The 18,523-nt window shown below is 44.4% G+C and overlaps 1 protein-coding gene across 2 annotated transcripts in view; it reads right to left on the reverse strand.

Moving 5' to 3' along the window:
- notch1b (notch receptor 1b) overlaps positions 1-18,523 on the reverse strand; it is a 44,377-nt gene that overhangs the window by 3,059 nt on the left and 22,795 nt on the right. The window contains exons 10-32 of one of the 2 annotated variants that reach the window (XM_030417178.1): positions 18,080-18,193; positions 17,728-17,961; positions 17,532-17,642; positions 16,057-16,249; positions 15,632-15,777; positions 15,403-15,516; positions 14,559-14,678; positions 13,505-13,657; positions 13,161-13,389; positions 12,392-12,593; positions 12,034-12,187; positions 11,727-11,911; positions 10,982-11,114; positions 10,234-10,491; positions 9,525-9,637; positions 8,769-9,340; positions 8,200-8,625; positions 7,930-8,078; positions 3,672-3,885; positions 3,256-3,346; positions 2,777-2,939; positions 1,122-1,420; positions 101-248 (exon numbers count right to left, since the gene is read on the reverse strand). In XM_030417178.1, the coding sequence (XP_030273038.1) occupies positions 101-248; positions 1,122-1,420; positions 2,777-2,939; positions 3,256-3,346; positions 3,672-3,885; positions 7,930-8,078; positions 8,200-8,625; positions 8,769-9,340; positions 9,525-9,637; positions 10,234-10,491; positions 10,982-11,114; positions 11,727-11,911; positions 12,034-12,187; positions 12,392-12,593; positions 13,161-13,389; positions 13,505-13,657; positions 14,559-14,678; positions 15,403-15,516; positions 15,632-15,777; positions 16,057-16,249; positions 17,532-17,642; positions 17,728-17,961; positions 18,080-18,193 (4,521 nt within the window). Of the gene's footprint in view, positions 1-100; positions 249-1,121; positions 1,421-2,776; positions 2,943-3,255; positions 3,347-3,671; positions 3,886-7,929; positions 8,079-8,199; positions 8,626-8,768; positions 9,341-9,524; positions 9,638-10,233; positions 10,492-10,981; positions 11,115-11,726; positions 11,912-12,033; positions 12,188-12,391; positions 12,594-13,160; positions 13,390-13,504; positions 13,658-14,558; positions 14,679-15,402; positions 15,517-15,631; positions 15,778-16,056; positions 16,250-17,531; positions 17,643-17,727; positions 17,962-18,079; positions 18,194-18,523 lie in introns of both variants that reach the window. The other variant, XM_030417177.1, reaches the window with a different exon arrangement.

Raw genomic sequence — 18,523 nt, forward strand, 5'->3', positions numbered from 1 at the left:
GATCCGAAGTGTTCTTTCGAGTTAACATTTGAGTACACTGAGCCGTAAAACATAATGATTTTTCAGGCTCATATCAATGGCAGAAAACAGTGAAATTTACCGAAATCATCGATTGCATTGACGTCAGCGTGACAGTTGATGAGCTCCTCCACCATGCCCTCCACCGCCAGCCTGGCAGCCAGGATCAGGGGTGTGGTGCCATCATGCATGCGGGCATCCAAGTCTGTGGCACGGTTCCTTATCAGAATCTACAGAAACATAAAGAAACAGGTTAATCATTTTGACTTAAACTTGACTTCATTAATACTTTAAGGGCTGATTTTTAATGCATGTACAATTTAACGATATTTGATAACGATATTCATTATATGACTATACATATCATTTTGTACTGTTGTTTTTGCACAGCAGCACAGTGACAATATGGTTCTTTGAATCTTTCTTTTCTTCATTGGAAAGTATTGATTCCTTGATACTTTTCTTGACCATGAGTTTAAAAGCAGTACAGTACTTGATAGTGTATCTGATGTATGTTTTTGAAATTAAAAAGTCAGTCAAGACAGTCAAGGTCTACAATTAAGATTTTCAGCCCGAGGGGGCACAGATAATACCATTATTACAAATGTGTTGTTTGTGTCCGGTGACGTTTATTTTATCAGCTACAAATTACCAACTACAACTGTGTGCTGGTTGTTAATTTCAAATAAAAGGAACAACTTATACCGTTGTGTGTGCCTATAGAGCGTTTCATTTATGCTGTGGTATCAAAAGAACAATCGAGTATTGTTTTTTGTACTAGTATTGTATTGAAAAATAAAAATTCTGGTATTGTGGAAACCTTAGTATACAGATTATTTGAAAGCTACACTTTTAGGGCTGCAATTAACGACTGACTGTGAATTGAGCAATTTATTTAGTCCATAAATTGTCAAGAAATAGTAAAAAAAAATATATATATATGTTTTCCAGAGCTTAAAGTGACTTCTTCATATTGTCCAATTCTGACATTTGAGAAGAAGGAATTCTGCCTTAATAAATCAATTAAATGGACAAATCCCTAATTTCAGTAAAACTTTAACTAAACCACAAGATAACAATAGTTTTGGCATGCGAGGACCCACCTGGAACACCCCCTGGGCATCAGCTGCCACAGCAGCATGCAGAGGCGTCCTGCCCATGTTGTCCTGGATGTTGGCGTCAGCGCTGGCCTCCAGCAGGCGTTTGGCGGCGTCAGAACGAGCGTAGCGGGCAGCCAGGTGAAGAGCGGTTTCACCTGTGCGGTCGGTCTGGTTGTGCAGGTTTGCGCCCTGGTAGATGAAGTCATTGATCACGTTAGCAGAGGCGTCCTCCTCTTCCTCGCTGTTGCCCGTTTCTAGACCTCCCCCGCTGCAGGACGCGATCATCAGTGGCGTGAATCCATCTGGACAGAGGAGGGGAGGGGTTTGTGAAAGAAAGTAACAGACTGCATGGTCAGCACAGCGTAGGGCCAGTGGCTGCTACAAAAAAAGACAGGAGGCTGCACTTCAAAGCAGCAGGCAGATCAAAACAAAGCAACAAACAAATCGAATGTGGATTTGACACTTTTGCCTGGGTTGAATCGTTACAGCTCTCTCCTTTCGATAATGGATTCTGATCAAGGCCCCGGCGCAGCAGAAGCTTCACAAGGAAGGCGAAGCTGGGGGGATAGAGGCCGGGGCTCGCTAAAGCTAGGCTGCTGCGAAAACGAAGCATTAATATCTAACTGTGAGAGGCAGCTCAGTCAGTCGACTTGAATAGGTTTTCTCCTCTTCAAAAGGATAGCAAGCCCCAGATCTCGCAGATTTGGTCGATTCAAGTGCATCGATCCGCGACGGGGGGGAAAAGTGTGCTCTCAAGTTGTTAACCCCGTTACTTTGATTTCTCGTAGCTTTTCTTCAGGGAGTTTGGCACTTACTACAAAATTGGGTTTTTGCATTTGATGCCTTCATTGTTTTCATAATGAGGAATAGAAAATAAAGAACACAGAGGCCCATTACTGGTCAAATGATTAATCTGATCAGGAATCAGTGTTTCCCCCCAGGCGCCTGGCTTCCAGCTGGCTGCTTTGAAGAAGATCCTTTACCCTGAGGACATGGGGCTTTAGCAACTCCTACACGCGCGATTACACACACACACACACACACACACACTAGAAATGTGAAACGCTCACTCAGAAAAGGCGTGAATCAATTCAGACACACATGCAAACACTAGAAAGGTGAAATGTGTGAATCAAGTCACACCCACACACACACACACCTGCCACCTTCAAAACGTTGAGTCGATCTGCTGAATCTGTCATTCCCGACCTTTTAAAGCTTGTGAGCCCTTAAAATTCTTAAAAGTTGCGGTATTACTGTGCACATCAGCACTGAGTGCGCTTTCGCTTTTTTTTATATTTGACGCATTTTTAGAGGTGTGAGGAGAGAAAACTGTCTGATGTGTCACAAGAAAATTATAAATAGAGGAAAGTCAGAAGTAATGGAGCAAAATTAATATAGTTCTTCTTTTTTTTTTTTTTGCCTTAAATTGTCTTCAATATATCAACATTTTCTTCACAAAACTGATTCCATATATATTTTCAGATGAAACAATTCCATTTCATATTTTTGTAAAATTTTTGGGATATGTATGGTTCCTTGTAAAGAAAACCAAGTCATCCAGAATAAAAAGCGCAACCAAAATCCGCTGATTCTGCCCACATGCGTTGGCTCAGAGCTCACTTAAGGCAACAGTAAGTAAGCGATCAGTCACCCACCTGGTCCCCGGACATTGACATCCATGCAGTCATTCTCAATCTCGCCCTGAGGGGGAGTGGGAGCAATGGAGGGGATGCGCAGATCGGCGGCGTCCAGGTGCTGCTGGGTCCACTGGCGGTGGTCCGTCTGGTCGTCTCCCTCCAGTATCGCCTGCTCGTCAAACTGCTACAGCAGGGACAGCAAGAAGTGAGAAGACTCAAATTGGGCTTGAATCCAATCAAATCACAACATAACAGAAACACGCGTTAAGTAAGTATTAGTAAGTAGTTAATATTAAATAAGCTGTTAAATCTTTCAACCAAAGCCTTCAGAAATATTTAAAAAAAAAGCACAAACAAAGTTATTTTCAAATCCCACACTGGTCATTTTAAGGTTTTTGTAATATATTGCTGTAAAAGTTGTAAACATTTTTTTTTAATTAAAAAAAATTCTACATATTTAATATATCCATTGCCCTGTAATATTTCTGTTTTCTTACCCTGAAGCGTTTCGCATCCGAGGGCTCATCTTCCTCCCAGTCATTCTGGGTGACATCCATGAGTGAAATGTCCGAAGTGTTTTTCAGTGGCCTGTGAGGACGCAGAAAACCCGGTAAAATTCCTCGTACTCTCCTGCTTCCATCTCATCCGAGCCGCACACCATTAATGGTGCAGCCGAAAAACAAAAGCATTGATTAAATCCATACCCCATCCCCCCACCCCTGCCCCAATAAGTAAATTAATGCGCACCTAAACCTGCTATATCATTATCATTAATGATCCAGGCGAAACCCCCCTTTCCCAAATTTATCTGATCACCAGTTACACCCTTTTTGTCCCTCAGATCTGGCCCTTCACCTGACCCGCAAAGAAACACGTACCGCGACAACACCGAGCGAATAAACTGGAAACTTACTTTAATCCCACTGAATCCTCTCCAACAGGCTCGCGTCTCTTCTTCTTGCTGGTCTCTGTGGTCTTGAAGCCCTCGGGGAGCCAGAGGCGCCCGTGCTCATGGCGGCGCTTTCGGGCAGCCACCATCCCCACTCCGAGAAAGGCCAGTATCCCTACGCCGCCAAGGACCAGGTAGATCGGGTAGAGGTCCTTAGAAGGATCGGGGTCGACGCCGCCTGGTAGGAAAAGGGACAACATGGTCAAGACGGGCCGGGGAGCAGACATGGACTGGCAGAAGATAGACCAGGACACCCAGGATCAGCCTGGGGTGTTCGAGGAGAGCTAGTCCGGCTCTTCTTCGCCCCGCGGTTCCCACTCCAGAACACACCGCAACCAGCAGCGAGCGCCAGAAACTGACTGACGATCCTCGCCGTTTGTAAAGCTAGCTTCTACTATCTATTCAGTAATAATCAGAATTGCTAACCACTTTTCATCAAAAAAGAAAAAAGAAAAAAAAAAGGATGGGGCGTGATAAAAAAAAAAAAAGAGAGAAAAGGGGAAAAAAAAAAGAACACCACCACCTCCTCTCTCCCTTTTCAACCCAGGGTACCAAGAGACAACTTTACCATTTCTTCTTTAAGAGAAAAAAAGGAGGGGGATTAATGAACTTCAAATTACTGCACGCGCTTTAAGCTGTAAAGACGAAGGATTTATTAGGATTTTCAAGATAACAAAGACTCCCAACTTCTAGCACACTCCCGATCAATTTTTCCCCTTCTCTTTTTTTTTCCACTAACGATTTTGAAATGATAAACTCCCCCAACCTAAACCCTCAGAGATGCATTAAGTCCTGGTATTACATTCAGCGAGGTGAAGGTTGCAGCAGCCCCTCACACTGTGGGATGAAGTGCGGGTGCGTGCGTGCGTGCATGTGTGTGTGTGCGTGTGTGTGTGCGAGTGTGTTATCTGTGGACGTATATGTGTACATGTCTGCGAGAGGGAGAGAGATAGAGTGTTATATAGTGTGAGTAGGGGGCTGGATGAGTTGATTTGCAGCAATTAACCATTTTGGTGCCCGAAGCCAGTGGATTTACACTCTGAGGGAAGGATTGATTGTTTAGGCCATGAGATTCACAATTGCATTTGTTCGCCGCTGCATAACAAATACACAATCAAAGAGCACTAGGGTTAGGACCCGACCAGAGGGCGCTTTCAGTCTGAGTGTGTGTGGAGGAGCACGTGTCTCATCCAAGTGTGTATCTATGTGCGGACGCAAGAGCAAGGATCCTACCAAGGGTTTTGCACTTTTTAGCCGTTTTTAACTGCAAATCACATTCATTTCACATCACAATTCATCAACTTGGTGACAGCCCTATCAATCAAGATGCAAATCATTCAGTTGCGGTTTTCCATTCTTCGCAGCTTTCGTTCCATGGAAATCAATTACGAGACTCTTTGAACTTGTTTGAGTTCTGCAAAATCAAATCTGCGTCAGAGTTACATTATTGTTTGATGTTGATGCGGGCTGGAAATATTCACCGACAAATCCCACCAGCACAGAAACCACCAATCATTAGTCGTCTCTAAATAGTTTGCAGCTTCCCTTCCTCACTGTATGTTGAAGCAGCCTCAAGATCATCTTCCCTTCAAAAGACCATTCAGACAGCTGAGCTCCGCGGTTTTTCTTACTCAAGCCGAGCTGTGACAGTTATAGCTGATAGAGTTTTAAGTTGATCAAAAGAAAATTTAACTATTTTGAAAAAGTGATAAATTGTTTCAGTCACTTTCAAACAAAATGTCAAACATTTGCTTTCAATTCTTTTGACAATCTATAGACTAAACAACAATTGAAAAATAGAACGGCACCAAGTAGAGCACATACCTCCACTATGGCCAAACAGTCCCCTTTAATTCAATCAAGGCTTATCCAGTATCAAAGTTGACAGCCCTAAATTTTAATTCGAAACCAACCATAACCGCTGAACCACGATATAGACTCAGCGAATCTGTAAACATTGACCTCTCGGACAAAACAAGTCAGCCATTGGGTTGTGGAAAATCTGAAAAAGTAATTGATTGTATCAGATTGTACTCATAGATACAAGTAACCTTAATACACCTGGGCCCGTATTCACAAAGACTTTTATCTTAACATTAGGAGTACTCCTAAATCGGAGTAAAAGTTTTTATGTAGGAGTCGTTTCTTAAAAGTAATTCACAAAGCCGCTGAGACCTACTTTTAGTTATGAAAACAGTTAACTCCTAAACTAGAAGTAACTCTCTGTTGCTATGGATGACGTCATTTTATAAGGATGCACTTAGAAGCGGTGACAACGGTGATTGGTTGTTGAGTGACAGGGCAGCCCATTGAAAAGTCATTTAGGCTGCGCAATGCATAAAGTGAAAATAAGGAAGTTGCCTACAAGCCCATGACAAAGCCTATGAAAAGATATTGGATAAAGAAACGCTTTGGACAGAAATTACAAATTAGAAGCTTGCGATGAAAAACGTGAATTGTCAATAAAAGCGGCATTCGCTCGAAAAGCTGTGTCAAACCACTCTCTATTAAAATTCGTGAATCGTGTGTTGATCCGGGCCATTTCCCAACAATGTCCAGTATACTGTAACATGCGTCAAAGACAATTTGTGTATTGATGGAATGCAACTTTTTCCGATTGACAAAAGCCCTATTCGCACGGGACTAGTATGACCTGGGGACCTCCAGTAATTTGTAATAATTGCGGAGGTCGTCTGTGATCTTAATCCCGTGCGAATCTGCCATGTCTGTAATTTGTAAAGTAAAAATTCCACCGCAAATTACCTATCATATTTCGCCAAACACAGAGGTCATTTGATAATATTAGTCTCGTGCGAATCGGCATCTCTGGGATTTGGGGTCTTTTTTTGTTTTTCTTAAGGTTTTTTGTGTTTTCCACACCTTTTTTCTGCCTTTTTCCCGGTCGAGAAATATGGAGGCTGCATTGGGAATTATAAATGATAGTTTTGATAGCATTTTGGGTGCAAATTCAGGAGGCTCATCAGAAGACGAAATTTCGAAAGATGATAAGATGGATTACATGCATGGCAGCATGCGGTAAGGAACATTTTTCCATCTTTCAACAGGCTTGCAGTTATTATATTAAAAATATCTATATCTAACCGTTGCGCTGCTCCAGCAAGGGCTTCCGGTGCGATCGACCCGGGGGATAAAGTCAGTAAATTTGAGTTAAAACACAGACTTCGCTTATCCTGTGCGAATGCGCCGCACAGACGTGGTGGGATAATTTCTAAATCACTTGAGGTCCCCAGGTAATACTAGTGCTGTGCGAAGAGCTGCATTTTCCCCGCAGCCAAATACTTGAGTGTTGCAAAACATTTTATCTCCGGCGTTAATCGATTATTTCGGTTGGTAGATGTTATTGCGTCCCTCACCAACTCAACCACAACTTCAATCCCTTTGTGGTCCATCCGACATCGTTTTAATAATTCCCTGTCATTTAGCGTCTCCAAAACATTCGGCTGTGACCAGGTCTTAGCGAGTTAGGAGTCCTCTGGACTACCTCTAAGGTCTCCCAGACTTAGGTGCTACTTTTAGGCCTAAAATGTTTTGTGAATAACACTTATCACTTATTTTCAAAAATTAGGAGTCCTAAAGTTACGACTGACATGCCCATTATTTTTAGGAGTTGCTCCTCAATTCGCCTGTTAGGAGCTACTTTTAGCCTTAAGATTCTTTGTGAATACGGGCCCTGATCTTTTCCATCAAGGTCCATGCATTATCCTCTGAGAAACTAACAAAACTTGTCCTGGATCTGTTCCTTTGTCCAGATCCACACCAAAAGTGAATAGGTTCTATTCCCATCCCAATTCTTTTTGCAGATTTTGTGAAATTCTGCTGATCAAAAACAACCAACCAACAAACAAACAGAGGTTTGATAGCTGCAGCCCTACTCAAGCAAAACTAAAATGGCTTTTTTTTTTTTTGGAACTAGTTTCACAAACACATTTGGTGGTCTGGTGATTATTTCTGGCAGCAGGATAGGTTTGTGAAATCGACTTAGAATAATCTGCAGCGCCCAGATTCATCATAATGAAGGAACATGTGAAGTGGTTCAACATGTGGCTCACTGACGTGAAAAGACAATACTTGTTTGATCAATTCATCATTGATTTTTATCTTTCATGGAAAGACACATGATTTGACGTTCAGTCTAATGGACAGATTGGAAACCAGTAGACATTTTCCTTGATTCATGCAGATCTGTATGAGATGTACTCACTATAAACAGCTTCAATGGGGTAGGGAACATCCAGTTTGCCACTGGAGGCCAAAGCCCCGAGGAAAGCAGCGGCATCGTTGGTGCTCAGGAAACACTCAGAGGACTGCTGGATGCACTGACGGTTGTCTACCTCCAAGTGGACGACTGAACTGTTGAGAGAAGAGAAACACAAAGCAAGTTAATGGTATGCTCCATGGTGAAAACCTGTTTTACACACCGAATCCTTAAAAATGTCTCTATAGTTAACAAGTTTTCGATATTTTTGCTCACCCTTTGATCTCCAGCTCCCTCCTCATCCTCCTGCTCCCTCCTGCCGCATCATATAGTCTCCTCTTCACCACGCTCAGCACCTTTCCGGGCACCTCGGACCACGCGTCCACCGAGCGCTTAACGTTGTACTTCTTCAGCTCGTGCTCGTTCCCATAGTAAGGGTACACCATCATATCGCCTTTGCCGTCCTTCCTGAATATCACGTTGGTGCGGAGGACGCGGCTCAGCTCGCGCAGGAAGCCGAAGGAGTTGTTGAGGAGCTGCTCGGGGGTGATGTGGACAACCAGGACCAGCTGGCCCAGGGCGAGCTTCTCGGGCATGTTATCGGCACAGTCCAAGCCGTCCCACTCGCACTCAGCGTTGTTGCAGCCCTGGTCGCAGTGATTATCAGCGTAGTGGTCCTTGCAGTACTGGTCATACAGTGGACTGAAATAAAAGAGATGAGGTTAGGCGTTAAACCGTATTTCTGGTGCTGACTAGTGAGGTTATCAACATTTAATGGACTAGTTGATCTTGTACATCCCAATCTTGATTCTTGTCTTACTCATTGATACAAACACCGCACTCACTTGCACTGTCCTTCCAGCTTCTGGCAGTCGAACCCATCGTAAAGACATCCAGCGTTGTCACACTGAGAGTCGCACTTTCCATCATTGAAGTATCTCCAGCACTGCAGCGAGGCGGAGCAGTTCTTCCACGGGTCATTGAAGTTGAGCGAGCAGTCGCCATTGTCCCAGCCGCACTCGTGGTTGTTACACTGCCCGTCACAGACCTTGTTGTTCTTTGCTTCCTCGCACTCCGGGATGTTACAGCTGACCTCCACCTTCGGCGGCACAGGGATGGGGTGGCCGAACCCTCCCGGGAAGTCGTAATCCAGGATGAAACATTGGAGGCCATTGAAGTTTTTGGGGCAGACACAGTGGTAGAACGGCGCCTCAGACGTGTATTCACACGTGCCGCCGTTGTAGCAGGGGTTGGAATTACAGGGGCTGTCGGTGGGATACTGGCACTCAGGCCCAGTGAAGGAGGGTGTGCACAGACACTTGGGACTGTTGTGGCTGGAGTAACAGGTGCCTCCATTGCGGCAGTGGAGGCTGCCGCAGATCTGGGAGTCATATTCACATGTGGAGCCGGTAAATCCCTATATTAAGAGGACAAAACATAAGAAAATAACCTTTGATTCAATGATTTCTAAAGGGTCTAGACTCTAGAGGAAGTTAGAGATGTTTATTGACGGGGCTCAGTGGTTAGCACTCACCTCACAGTTAATAATAATAATAATAATAATAATGATAATAATAATAATTATAATATTTGTTACTCACAGGAGGACATTTGCAGATGAAGCCGTGTGGGGTGTTACTGGCAACAGCACACGTTCCTCCATTGCGACATGGCTTTCCTTTACATCCGTCAAACACTGTGTCACAGCGTTGACCTGCAGAGGAGTCACACACAGGAACATGTTAATCATATTATGCAATTGTTGCAAAAATATCCTCACATTTCCTACAATGATTTCAGTGTAGGGTAGAAAGCAACTTCTTGTAACTTTTTTTAATGATTAATCTGTTGACAATATTCTCATTTCCTTATTTGGGCCAAAAACATTTATTAACATGCACCAGCTAAATCTAGTTTCTAAATGTTTAAAACTCCCAAAACTCTAACAAATCACATTAGACAACAAAAAGCATCAGAAGCCTTGATCAGAGTTTTGAAAAGTTTGAGAGGCCCAAAACTGTAAACTTCAATTATCAATCCTCAACGGTTGACAGATATGGTTCTATTTTAGACCAACTTCAATTGTACTGCTCAATGTCAAACCAACCAAAGGACATAGATAGATGAAAACCAAATGAAACCAACACAGGAAAATCTCATTTAAGAACTCGAGGAATACCCAGATATGCACTAGAATTCTAATCAAATCACCAACAGCAGCAGGAGCAGCGCACATTAACGAATTTCTCCCCCCTCCTCGGAGCTGACTCAAAATGGCTGACCAGTTGCAAACCCCGACTGCCTGTTTACCTGTGTATCCGGTGCGACACTCGCAGCGGTAGTTGTTGGTGAGCTGGGTGCAGCTGTGCGTGCCCCGCGGGTCGCAGGGGTTGGAGAGACACTCGTTGACATCGCCCTCGCAGCGCTCCCCCACGTATCCTGCGGGACAGGTGCAGTGGTAGCCTCCCACTCGATCCACACACTTCCCCTTGTTGAAACACTTGGGCTCATTGGTGACCGGGTCGGTGAAGGGGTTGCAGTCGTCGATGTTGATCTCGCAGTGCACACCTGAGGGAGGTCCGGCAGGGGAGGAGGGACAAGTAGGTGTCAGTTTTAGTTACAGAATAGATTTTGCAGCTTTGAATCTGGGATAAAGTGATGCCGAAAAGTTCCAATAATATTGTATAATAAGATACTGAATGATGCAAATTCTAAATCTGGCGAAAAAAGTAAAATCTCCAGGAAGATTTCCTGTTAACTTCCTGTCAAAGCCTCTGACATTATCTTTAGTTTCCTGATCAAACTTGTTGGTTTCTTTTGGGCAACACCCAACTCCACTGGCACTTTGGACTGACCTACAACACACACTCCCCTTCATGTCTGAGAGAAAAATCGATGGCGTATTTGACAAGTAGAGGAAGGGATGGAGGCAAGACGGGAGGAGGAGTTTTCAGACATGAGCCCGGGCTGTTAAGCCCTAATTAATGAAGTGTGGAGACGAGGAGGAGAGGATGGAGAGGCGGAGTGGTGTGGAGGAGTGTGCATGGGGTCCACTGACCTTGGGTTCCCCGGGGACAGGAGCATTTGTAGGTATTGATCAGGTCAATGCAGGTGCCCCCGTTCTGGCACGGCTGGGAGAAACATTCATTGATCTCGTCGGAGCAGTTGGTCCCCACATATCCTGGCATGCACTGAGAGGGAGGAAGAAGAGGCAGAGAAGCAGGAAGAAAAGAAGGCAGAGGGAGGAGAAAGAGGGAAAGCTGAATCAATGTCCGACATGAAACAGAGATGGTTTTTGTTTACCTGGCTGTTTTCTGGCCTCCACCCTGCCAAGGCCAGCAGATCCTTTATTCCATGGGAGATTAACTCAACCAATCTGTTTGTCTTCTATTTATAAACGGGCCTCTTCATTAGGAGCCGGATGTTGTTTCGGCTGCTGTACACCCATACATTTAAACTAATTCATGAATTAAATTATAGGACTGAGATCAAAAAAACATGCGAAACGAGGTGATAAAAAAAGATAATGTAATGAGACCTCTGAAAATGCTAAGAAGGGTGACATTTAAGACCCGATTTACAATTTAAACCAGCATTAAATCAAAAGAAATGGCATGATTGCGCTGATTTCAACAGGGAATAACTCATTTCTGCTTAGTTAAAAGTAGTATATTTAGACCTGATGCACTCAGGACATGTTCAATATGACAAAAAATGCTGAGACATGATTTCTAAATACATATTTCAGCAGTATTTGACATTAAAATTCGAACGACTGGACTGCATAGTTTTGATTATGTTACCTTGCAGGTATATCCGCCTAAAAAGTCAGTACAGGTAGCTCCGTTCTGGCAGGGATTTGGGGTGCATTCATCCACCTGCTCCTCACAGTAACTTCCAGTGTATCCAATCTGGCAGTGGCAGTAGTGAATGTTTCCCGCGTCCAGACACTGACCCGAGTTACGACACAGATGGGTAACGTCGACTCCTACAAGGAAGAGACAGTAGACTTTAGCGTTGCTGTGTGATAACATATATTTAGCAAGATTCACTAAGCCTGCATGCATTTCCACCAACACTTTGATTCATTCACACCAGCTCCCATCTCACCTCTCTGTTTGGCTGCCACCTCACAGGAGACACTTGGGACGTCGCAATAAAGTCCCGTCCAGCCGGTCTCACACTCGCAGCTGTAGGTGGTTCCCCTCTGCCAGCAAGTTCCCCCGTTCTTACAGGGCGACGAGTCGCACCAGCGAACTAAGTTCTGCAGGATGCAAGCAGAATGTATAAACCTGAATCACTTACACCAAACAATCATGCCAGTAAGCCTTGATCTGGTGATTCTGGTGGTTAAAAATAAAGTTCAAAAGAGGTTAAATGGCGTTTTACTTGGCTGAAAAGTAAGCTCAACGTTACGTTTTTCGGTATAACAGTGACTAACAAAACATGAGTAAGTCCATCCTCCCACCTGACAGTTGAGTCCAATGTATCCAGGTGGGCAGGTGCACTTGTAGGTGCCGTAGCTGTCCTGGCAGGTGCCGCCATTCAGGCAGGGTTTGGAGTCGCACTCATTGATGTCGTGCTGGCAGTAGCTCCCGGTGAAACCCGGCGGGCACAAACACGTGAAGGTGTTGATGCCGTCCACACAGGAGCCGCCGTTGAAGCAGGAGCTGCAGAGAAAAATAAAAATAAATGTTGTATGAAATTCAGCGAAATTAAAGTATTCTGCAGCTTTTTAGGGAGAAGCAAGTCGATAGAACTCTCTTTACCTGAGCTGCAGGCACATCTGATTTGTCCACAGAAAGTCAAAAACAAATGCATCTTTTCTAACAATACCCTACTTATTACTCAGACTTTCAGTTTTTCTCACCAGGGAGCTTCATTGATGGTGTTGAGAGAAACAAGTCTTGGTATTTTACAGCTAAAAAAAAAACTCATTTATGGTAAACTACTTAACCTCCTGTGTGTGGCAGAGCTGTGATATACAGTGAGAACTGTGAAGGTCAGCTGGTGTACATCAGTGCTCCACCAGAGGGGGCAGTGGTGGACAAGGAAATGGACTCTACATTAACAAGTGGATGAGAGCGAACCTGTTGATCTGAACAGATGAACTCACTCACCAGACAATAACCAGCGTTCATCTTTCGGTTTTATCTCTTAAAACAGAAGCTGCTGGGTTGGACTGTGATACTCTGAGCTCCTTGTGGTACCAGTTCTGTGGTGTGTGAGCTCCGTACCTCTCAGTGCAGTCGGGAGTGTTGTTTTCACAGTGGATTCCGCTGAAGCCGGCCGGGCAGGTGCAGGTGTAGCTGTTGACACAGTCGGTGCAGTTGGCTCCGTTCTTGCACGGGTTGCTCTCACACTCGTTGATGTCCTCCTCGCACTTTGTGCCCCTGAAGCCGGGCAGGCAGGTGCACAGGAAGCGGTTCACCTCGTCCCTACAGAGGCCTCCGTTGCTGCACGGGTCTGTGGGCAAAACGGAGCACTAAGCTTGTGTTTTGAAGTCTTTGCTAAGTGTAGATTTTGCTTTGTCTATGTTACTTTAATTAAGCATAAGAAGCAGAGAGACTGGAGAACGTACTGGGCTTGCAGTCATCGACGTTGGTTTCGCAGTTGCGTCCATTGAAGCCTGGTTTGCAGGTGCAGCGGTAACTGCCCAAAGTGTTCTGGCAGGTGGCTCCGTTGCGGCAGGGGTTCTTCACACACTCTTTGATGTCCACCTCACATGATTGGCCTTGGAGGGGTGGAGAGAGGAAGATTATGTAAAATGTTCTCCTCTTCTTACACTCGAAATGTTTGCCCCATGTACGCCAGTTTACTGCCATCAGAGGCCTTCAACTGTGGAACAGCCTGCCTGAGATTCAACACTGGCAGGATCATCTTCTTCTTCAAAGAACATTTTATAGACTTGCTTTAAAGGTGCATTACGTAAGAACTGGCCACCTGTTGAATTCATACCCCCTAACAATAGGGGCAGCGTATCACCAGAGTAACTGCTGACTGCTTTTAACTGTCTTCTTTTCATACATCTATGACTGTGGCTACTGCTAGTTTGTTAGCTCGATTAGCTGTGCAGCTAGTCAGACTACCAGGGGTTGGCACTCTACTACAGTAGATATCTCTTCAACGCCATACATAGACACCTTTGATACGCTGTAACTTCAAAATAGTTTTTTCTTCTCATTCTGTTGATAATTTTAGTTGATTTTGAAAACTTGAAAACCGATGATTCTTACATATTTCACATTTAAAGTGAAGTATTTTAAACATTTTTTATTCATTTATCTAAATTGTCTTTTACCTATTCACCCGTCTTAATCTTTCATCGTTCTTCTGACTTCTCTCTACTGCGTTTTAAAATCTTTTCTCACAAGGAACTGTATGAGTGAGTCACGTCGAGTTAAGACTTCAGCAATTATGTCCATATTCCAACAGCTGTGCAGAGGATTTATTCATGTCTTCAGTGCATTATATCACTGAAGAAAAGTACAAATCCTCTTTACAGCATTATGATTTAGTCAAGAGCTGGTCAATCTCAACAACAGACAAAATGTGAAATGTTTAAATACTCATCTGGAAACCTCTGTAAGAATTAAACAGTTCTGGTGAAAAATTTAACTGTTTTAATTTTTCACCTTGCCATCCTTCAGGACAGACGCAGGAGAAGCTCTGATAGTCCTCCGACTCCTGACACACTCCTCCATGCTTGCAGGGTTTGGAGCTGCAGGGGGCCATCAAGGTTTCACAGTTCTCTCCTGTAACACACAAACATGTCTATTAAAACACTCCCTTAAACACAATAAATTACAGGCTGTGTTTAGCTTTAACTTTAACTGCGTGATATCATGTAGGAGTCATGAACTTGGAGATAACCCAACCCAAATGGACACAGAATCATCTTTCAATCAGTGCTATCAGAAGATTTTAGCCAGGTTCTGTCATTGTTAAAGGCCTGCCGAGACATTTCCCTATCTGTTTCCACAACACATGGCTCTTACAGGAAGCCGGCTCCAGTTTCCGCCCATTGTGAAGCCGTTCTGTGAGACAGGAAGCAGGCAAACAGGAAATGTGTCAAGCACCCCGTTCCCACCCCGGCACAAGCAAAAATCCTTTTATTATTCAAAGTCCTGTGGATTTTTCCAAAAAGACGACTCGACAAATACAAGAAAATTTGCCCTTCGCCTTTCCATCGTTATCTGTTTTGTCAAATAATAAGCGAGATGACGTGAAAATATTTTCCAGCCCTCTTATCGGGAATGCTTGTGTATCTCAGTGGAGCGGAGTGAGTCAGAGGTTTGGTGTCTTTGAGCGCAGAGGATGTCTTGCTGTTGAACTTTACTCGACAGTTGTTTCATCCTCCACGTATTTTTCCTCTTTTCTCTGTAACTTAACGAACACAGGCTGTGGAAACTGCAAGGAAACGCCAGAACACCAGGCCAACACATGTGCACATAAAAATGTTCAATAATATTTTCATACCCGTGTAAGGCAGGATGCAGATGCACTTGTAGCCAGCCACGTCGTCGATGCACATTCCCTGGTTCAGGCAGGGGTTGGAGGCGCATTCATTGATGTTGGTCTGGCAGTTTGGGCCTGCAGTAAGAGCGAACAGTACATCACACGCGCGTCAGTTTAAGTTGAAGGTCCACATCGGGGTGGAGAGAAGCGTTGTTTCATACGAGAATATCGACACAACGCAAAGACTGACCGGTGAAGCCCATGCGGCAGGTGCAAACATATCCGCTGGTCATGTCCTTGCAGGTGCCTCCGTTCATACACGGGTTGGATTCACACTCGTTGTTGTTGATGTCGCAGTTTTTACCGCTCCAGCCGGAGTCACACAGGCATTTATAGCTGACGGGGAGAAAATGGTGGAAAATTTTAGTGTAAAATCTGAGAGTTCTTCTTAAAAACCTCTATCAAGACTCAGATTCGTAATCATATTTATTTATTCTCTGATCAGCTGGTGAAAAGACTGATAACATTTGACTCTATGTTCACTGTTTCCCCTTGCTTTCAGTCTTAATGAATTCATTTGGAAACAAGAAATTGTAAATATAAAAATAACACTCAACCGACACATAAATGTGCTGTGCTAGTAGTTTGAATCGCATTGAAATCAGTCTCCCTCACCCGTTGATCTTGTCGTCACAGTGGCCGTGGATGCAGGGATTGCTGAGGCACTCGTTCACCTGGGAGAAGCAGGTGGTGTCATGGTAACCTTCTGGACACACGCAGGTGAAGCTGTTGATGCCGTCGATACAGGTGCCGCCGTTGTGACAGGGGTTGATCGCACACTCGTCGATGTTGAAGTTACACATGGTACCTGAAAGAGAGGAGGGGAATATGTTGAAAGTCCGAACATCTTCATTTTGGGATACATGCTTTGGTGTAAGATGAGACGATGGATACCAGACTAAATGTGTAGCTGGAGAGCAGATGATTAGCTTAGCATAGCATAAACACTGAAAACAGGGAGAACAGCTAGCCTGGCCAGCACTATTAAAGCTACACAACCAACATGATGGCCGGGTGCGTACACCTCCTGGAGATCTTCTCATCTAACTACAAAAAGTGAACACGTAACCCCAAAATCACAAACTCTTCCTTTAATTCATGTAATCACACCACATGATGTCTTTATTATTGTCTTTGAAACAACTACAATCATTTCTTAAACACCTGTCAATAGGAACATTTTTCACTCTATTTGAAGTATGATTCTAAATACATGTCCACCCACACACCAACAGACAATACGCCACACAAAGGAGTCTATACATCAGTGCGGGTAATGTATCAATTTTCAGAAACATGAGGGGTTTTAAGTCGTCCTTTGTCGGCCACTTGAAGCGTTGACGCCATTCAGCCTGGTGCCACGCATAACATAAAGGCAGCCCATTTAGCTTTAAAGCAGGGACCGGCTTCCGAGCTTTTAAAAGCTCAACTTTCAGGAATCTTTCAGGGAATCTTTTCTCCTGCTCAAATCCCAGGTGACTGTGTGGGCCACAGTTTGTGTGAGTGAGTGTGTGTGTGTGTGTGTGTGTGTCCGTTCTTTGTACAGGAGGGCAGCTTGCATGTCCTAGCAGCAGCAGGTTCGGGACAGGGTGGAGCTGGAAAGTGACACCAGTCGAGCCTCAGAGGAGCATGCTCGCTCGCTCGCCATCTGTCACCCTCCCCACCAAGACCCACACTCCTCCATCCATACGTTCGATCCCTGATACACTCATTTTGTCTACTGGTCACCTGAGACAGCAGCCACATTAAATTGTCTTACATTAACTCTACAGTCGCACAGTCTTTGTGGAAAGGGCTGTAATAAATCAATATAGAGAGATACAGTCTCCACCAACACACCAACTTTATCTCCAGAGAGAGCGGTGAAATAGCTAACATGCATATTCTTTCACATGGAAACACACACACAAGTCTTCTTTCTAGTTGTGCTTTAGAATTTGTTCTTTTGTTTTTAAATGATACCCTCACTTTTAATACTACTTGTATACACGCACTCATATTTGAACCTTTCAAAGATATTTAGGTATGTGCCTGTGTCTGACCAGTTCACACCTCTGCCATGTTCCTTCAAATCCTTCAAAGTTTCTTACCCGTGTAGCCGGGTTCGCAGGCACACTCGTAGCCATTGATCTTGTCGATGCAGGTCCCATAGTCACAGGGATTGCTCTTGCAGTCGTCAATGTTGATTTCACAGTTGATTCCTGTCAGAAGATACATTTCTCTCTGTAATCCCAAATGTTGGATATAAAACTTGTGATTATGCCTTTATTTTTGTTTGTGTGTTACCTGTGGTGCCCTTGGGGCAGATGCAGTAGTAGGCGTTCTCTCTGTCCTGGCAGGTGCCTCCGTTTCGGCACGGCTGGCTCAGACATTCGTTGATGTTGGTCTCACACAGCCGGCCGGTGTATCCAGGCTTGCAGTGGCAGCTGAAGGAGGCCAGGCCGTCAATGCAGGTACCGTAGTGGCATGGGTTCGAGTGACACTCATCGATGTCCGTGTCACAGTGCCTCCCAGAGTAACCTGCCAAAAAAAAGTTTAATTTACTTTTCGAACTGATGTGGGTGTGTTTCCACTCCGTTTTTGTGGGGCCTTAAAAGTTTCTACTCAATAATTTCAGCTTTTGTTAAGACTTGCATACCTTCAGTGCACTCGCAGGTGTACTTGTTGGGTCCATCTGTGCACTTGGCGCCATTTTTGCATGGCGTGCTGGCACACTCGTCGATGTCTATTTGGCAAAGGTTCCCAGTGAAGCCTGGCAAAACAACAAGGGTGTGCATGAGAGCATGAAGAAGTGTGCAAGTTTGTGTGTTTGTGTGTGTGTGTGTGTACAGACATGGCTACTGTGTTCTCACCAATTCAAACCAGCCCCTCTCATAATCCTCAACCCATACTATAAGGGCTCTCGACGAATCAGAAATCTGCATGTTAATTAACAACTGTGCAACACTACAAACTCTCTATTTTCCCTTTCACGTCTTTTCAGCAGGACTCCAAAGGGAGAAGGGAGAGTGGGGGAACCAATTCATGTAAAGCGGGAGGGGAGGGAGGGAAAGAAATGAGGGAAGAATGAGAGTTGCGAGGC

Source organism: Sparus aurata, chromosome 5 (genome assembly GCF_900880675.1).
Source record: "Sparus aurata chromosome 5, fSpaAur1.1, whole genome shotgun sequence".
Taxonomy (NCBI): domain Eukaryota; kingdom Metazoa; phylum Chordata; class Actinopteri; order Spariformes; family Sparidae; genus Sparus; species Sparus aurata.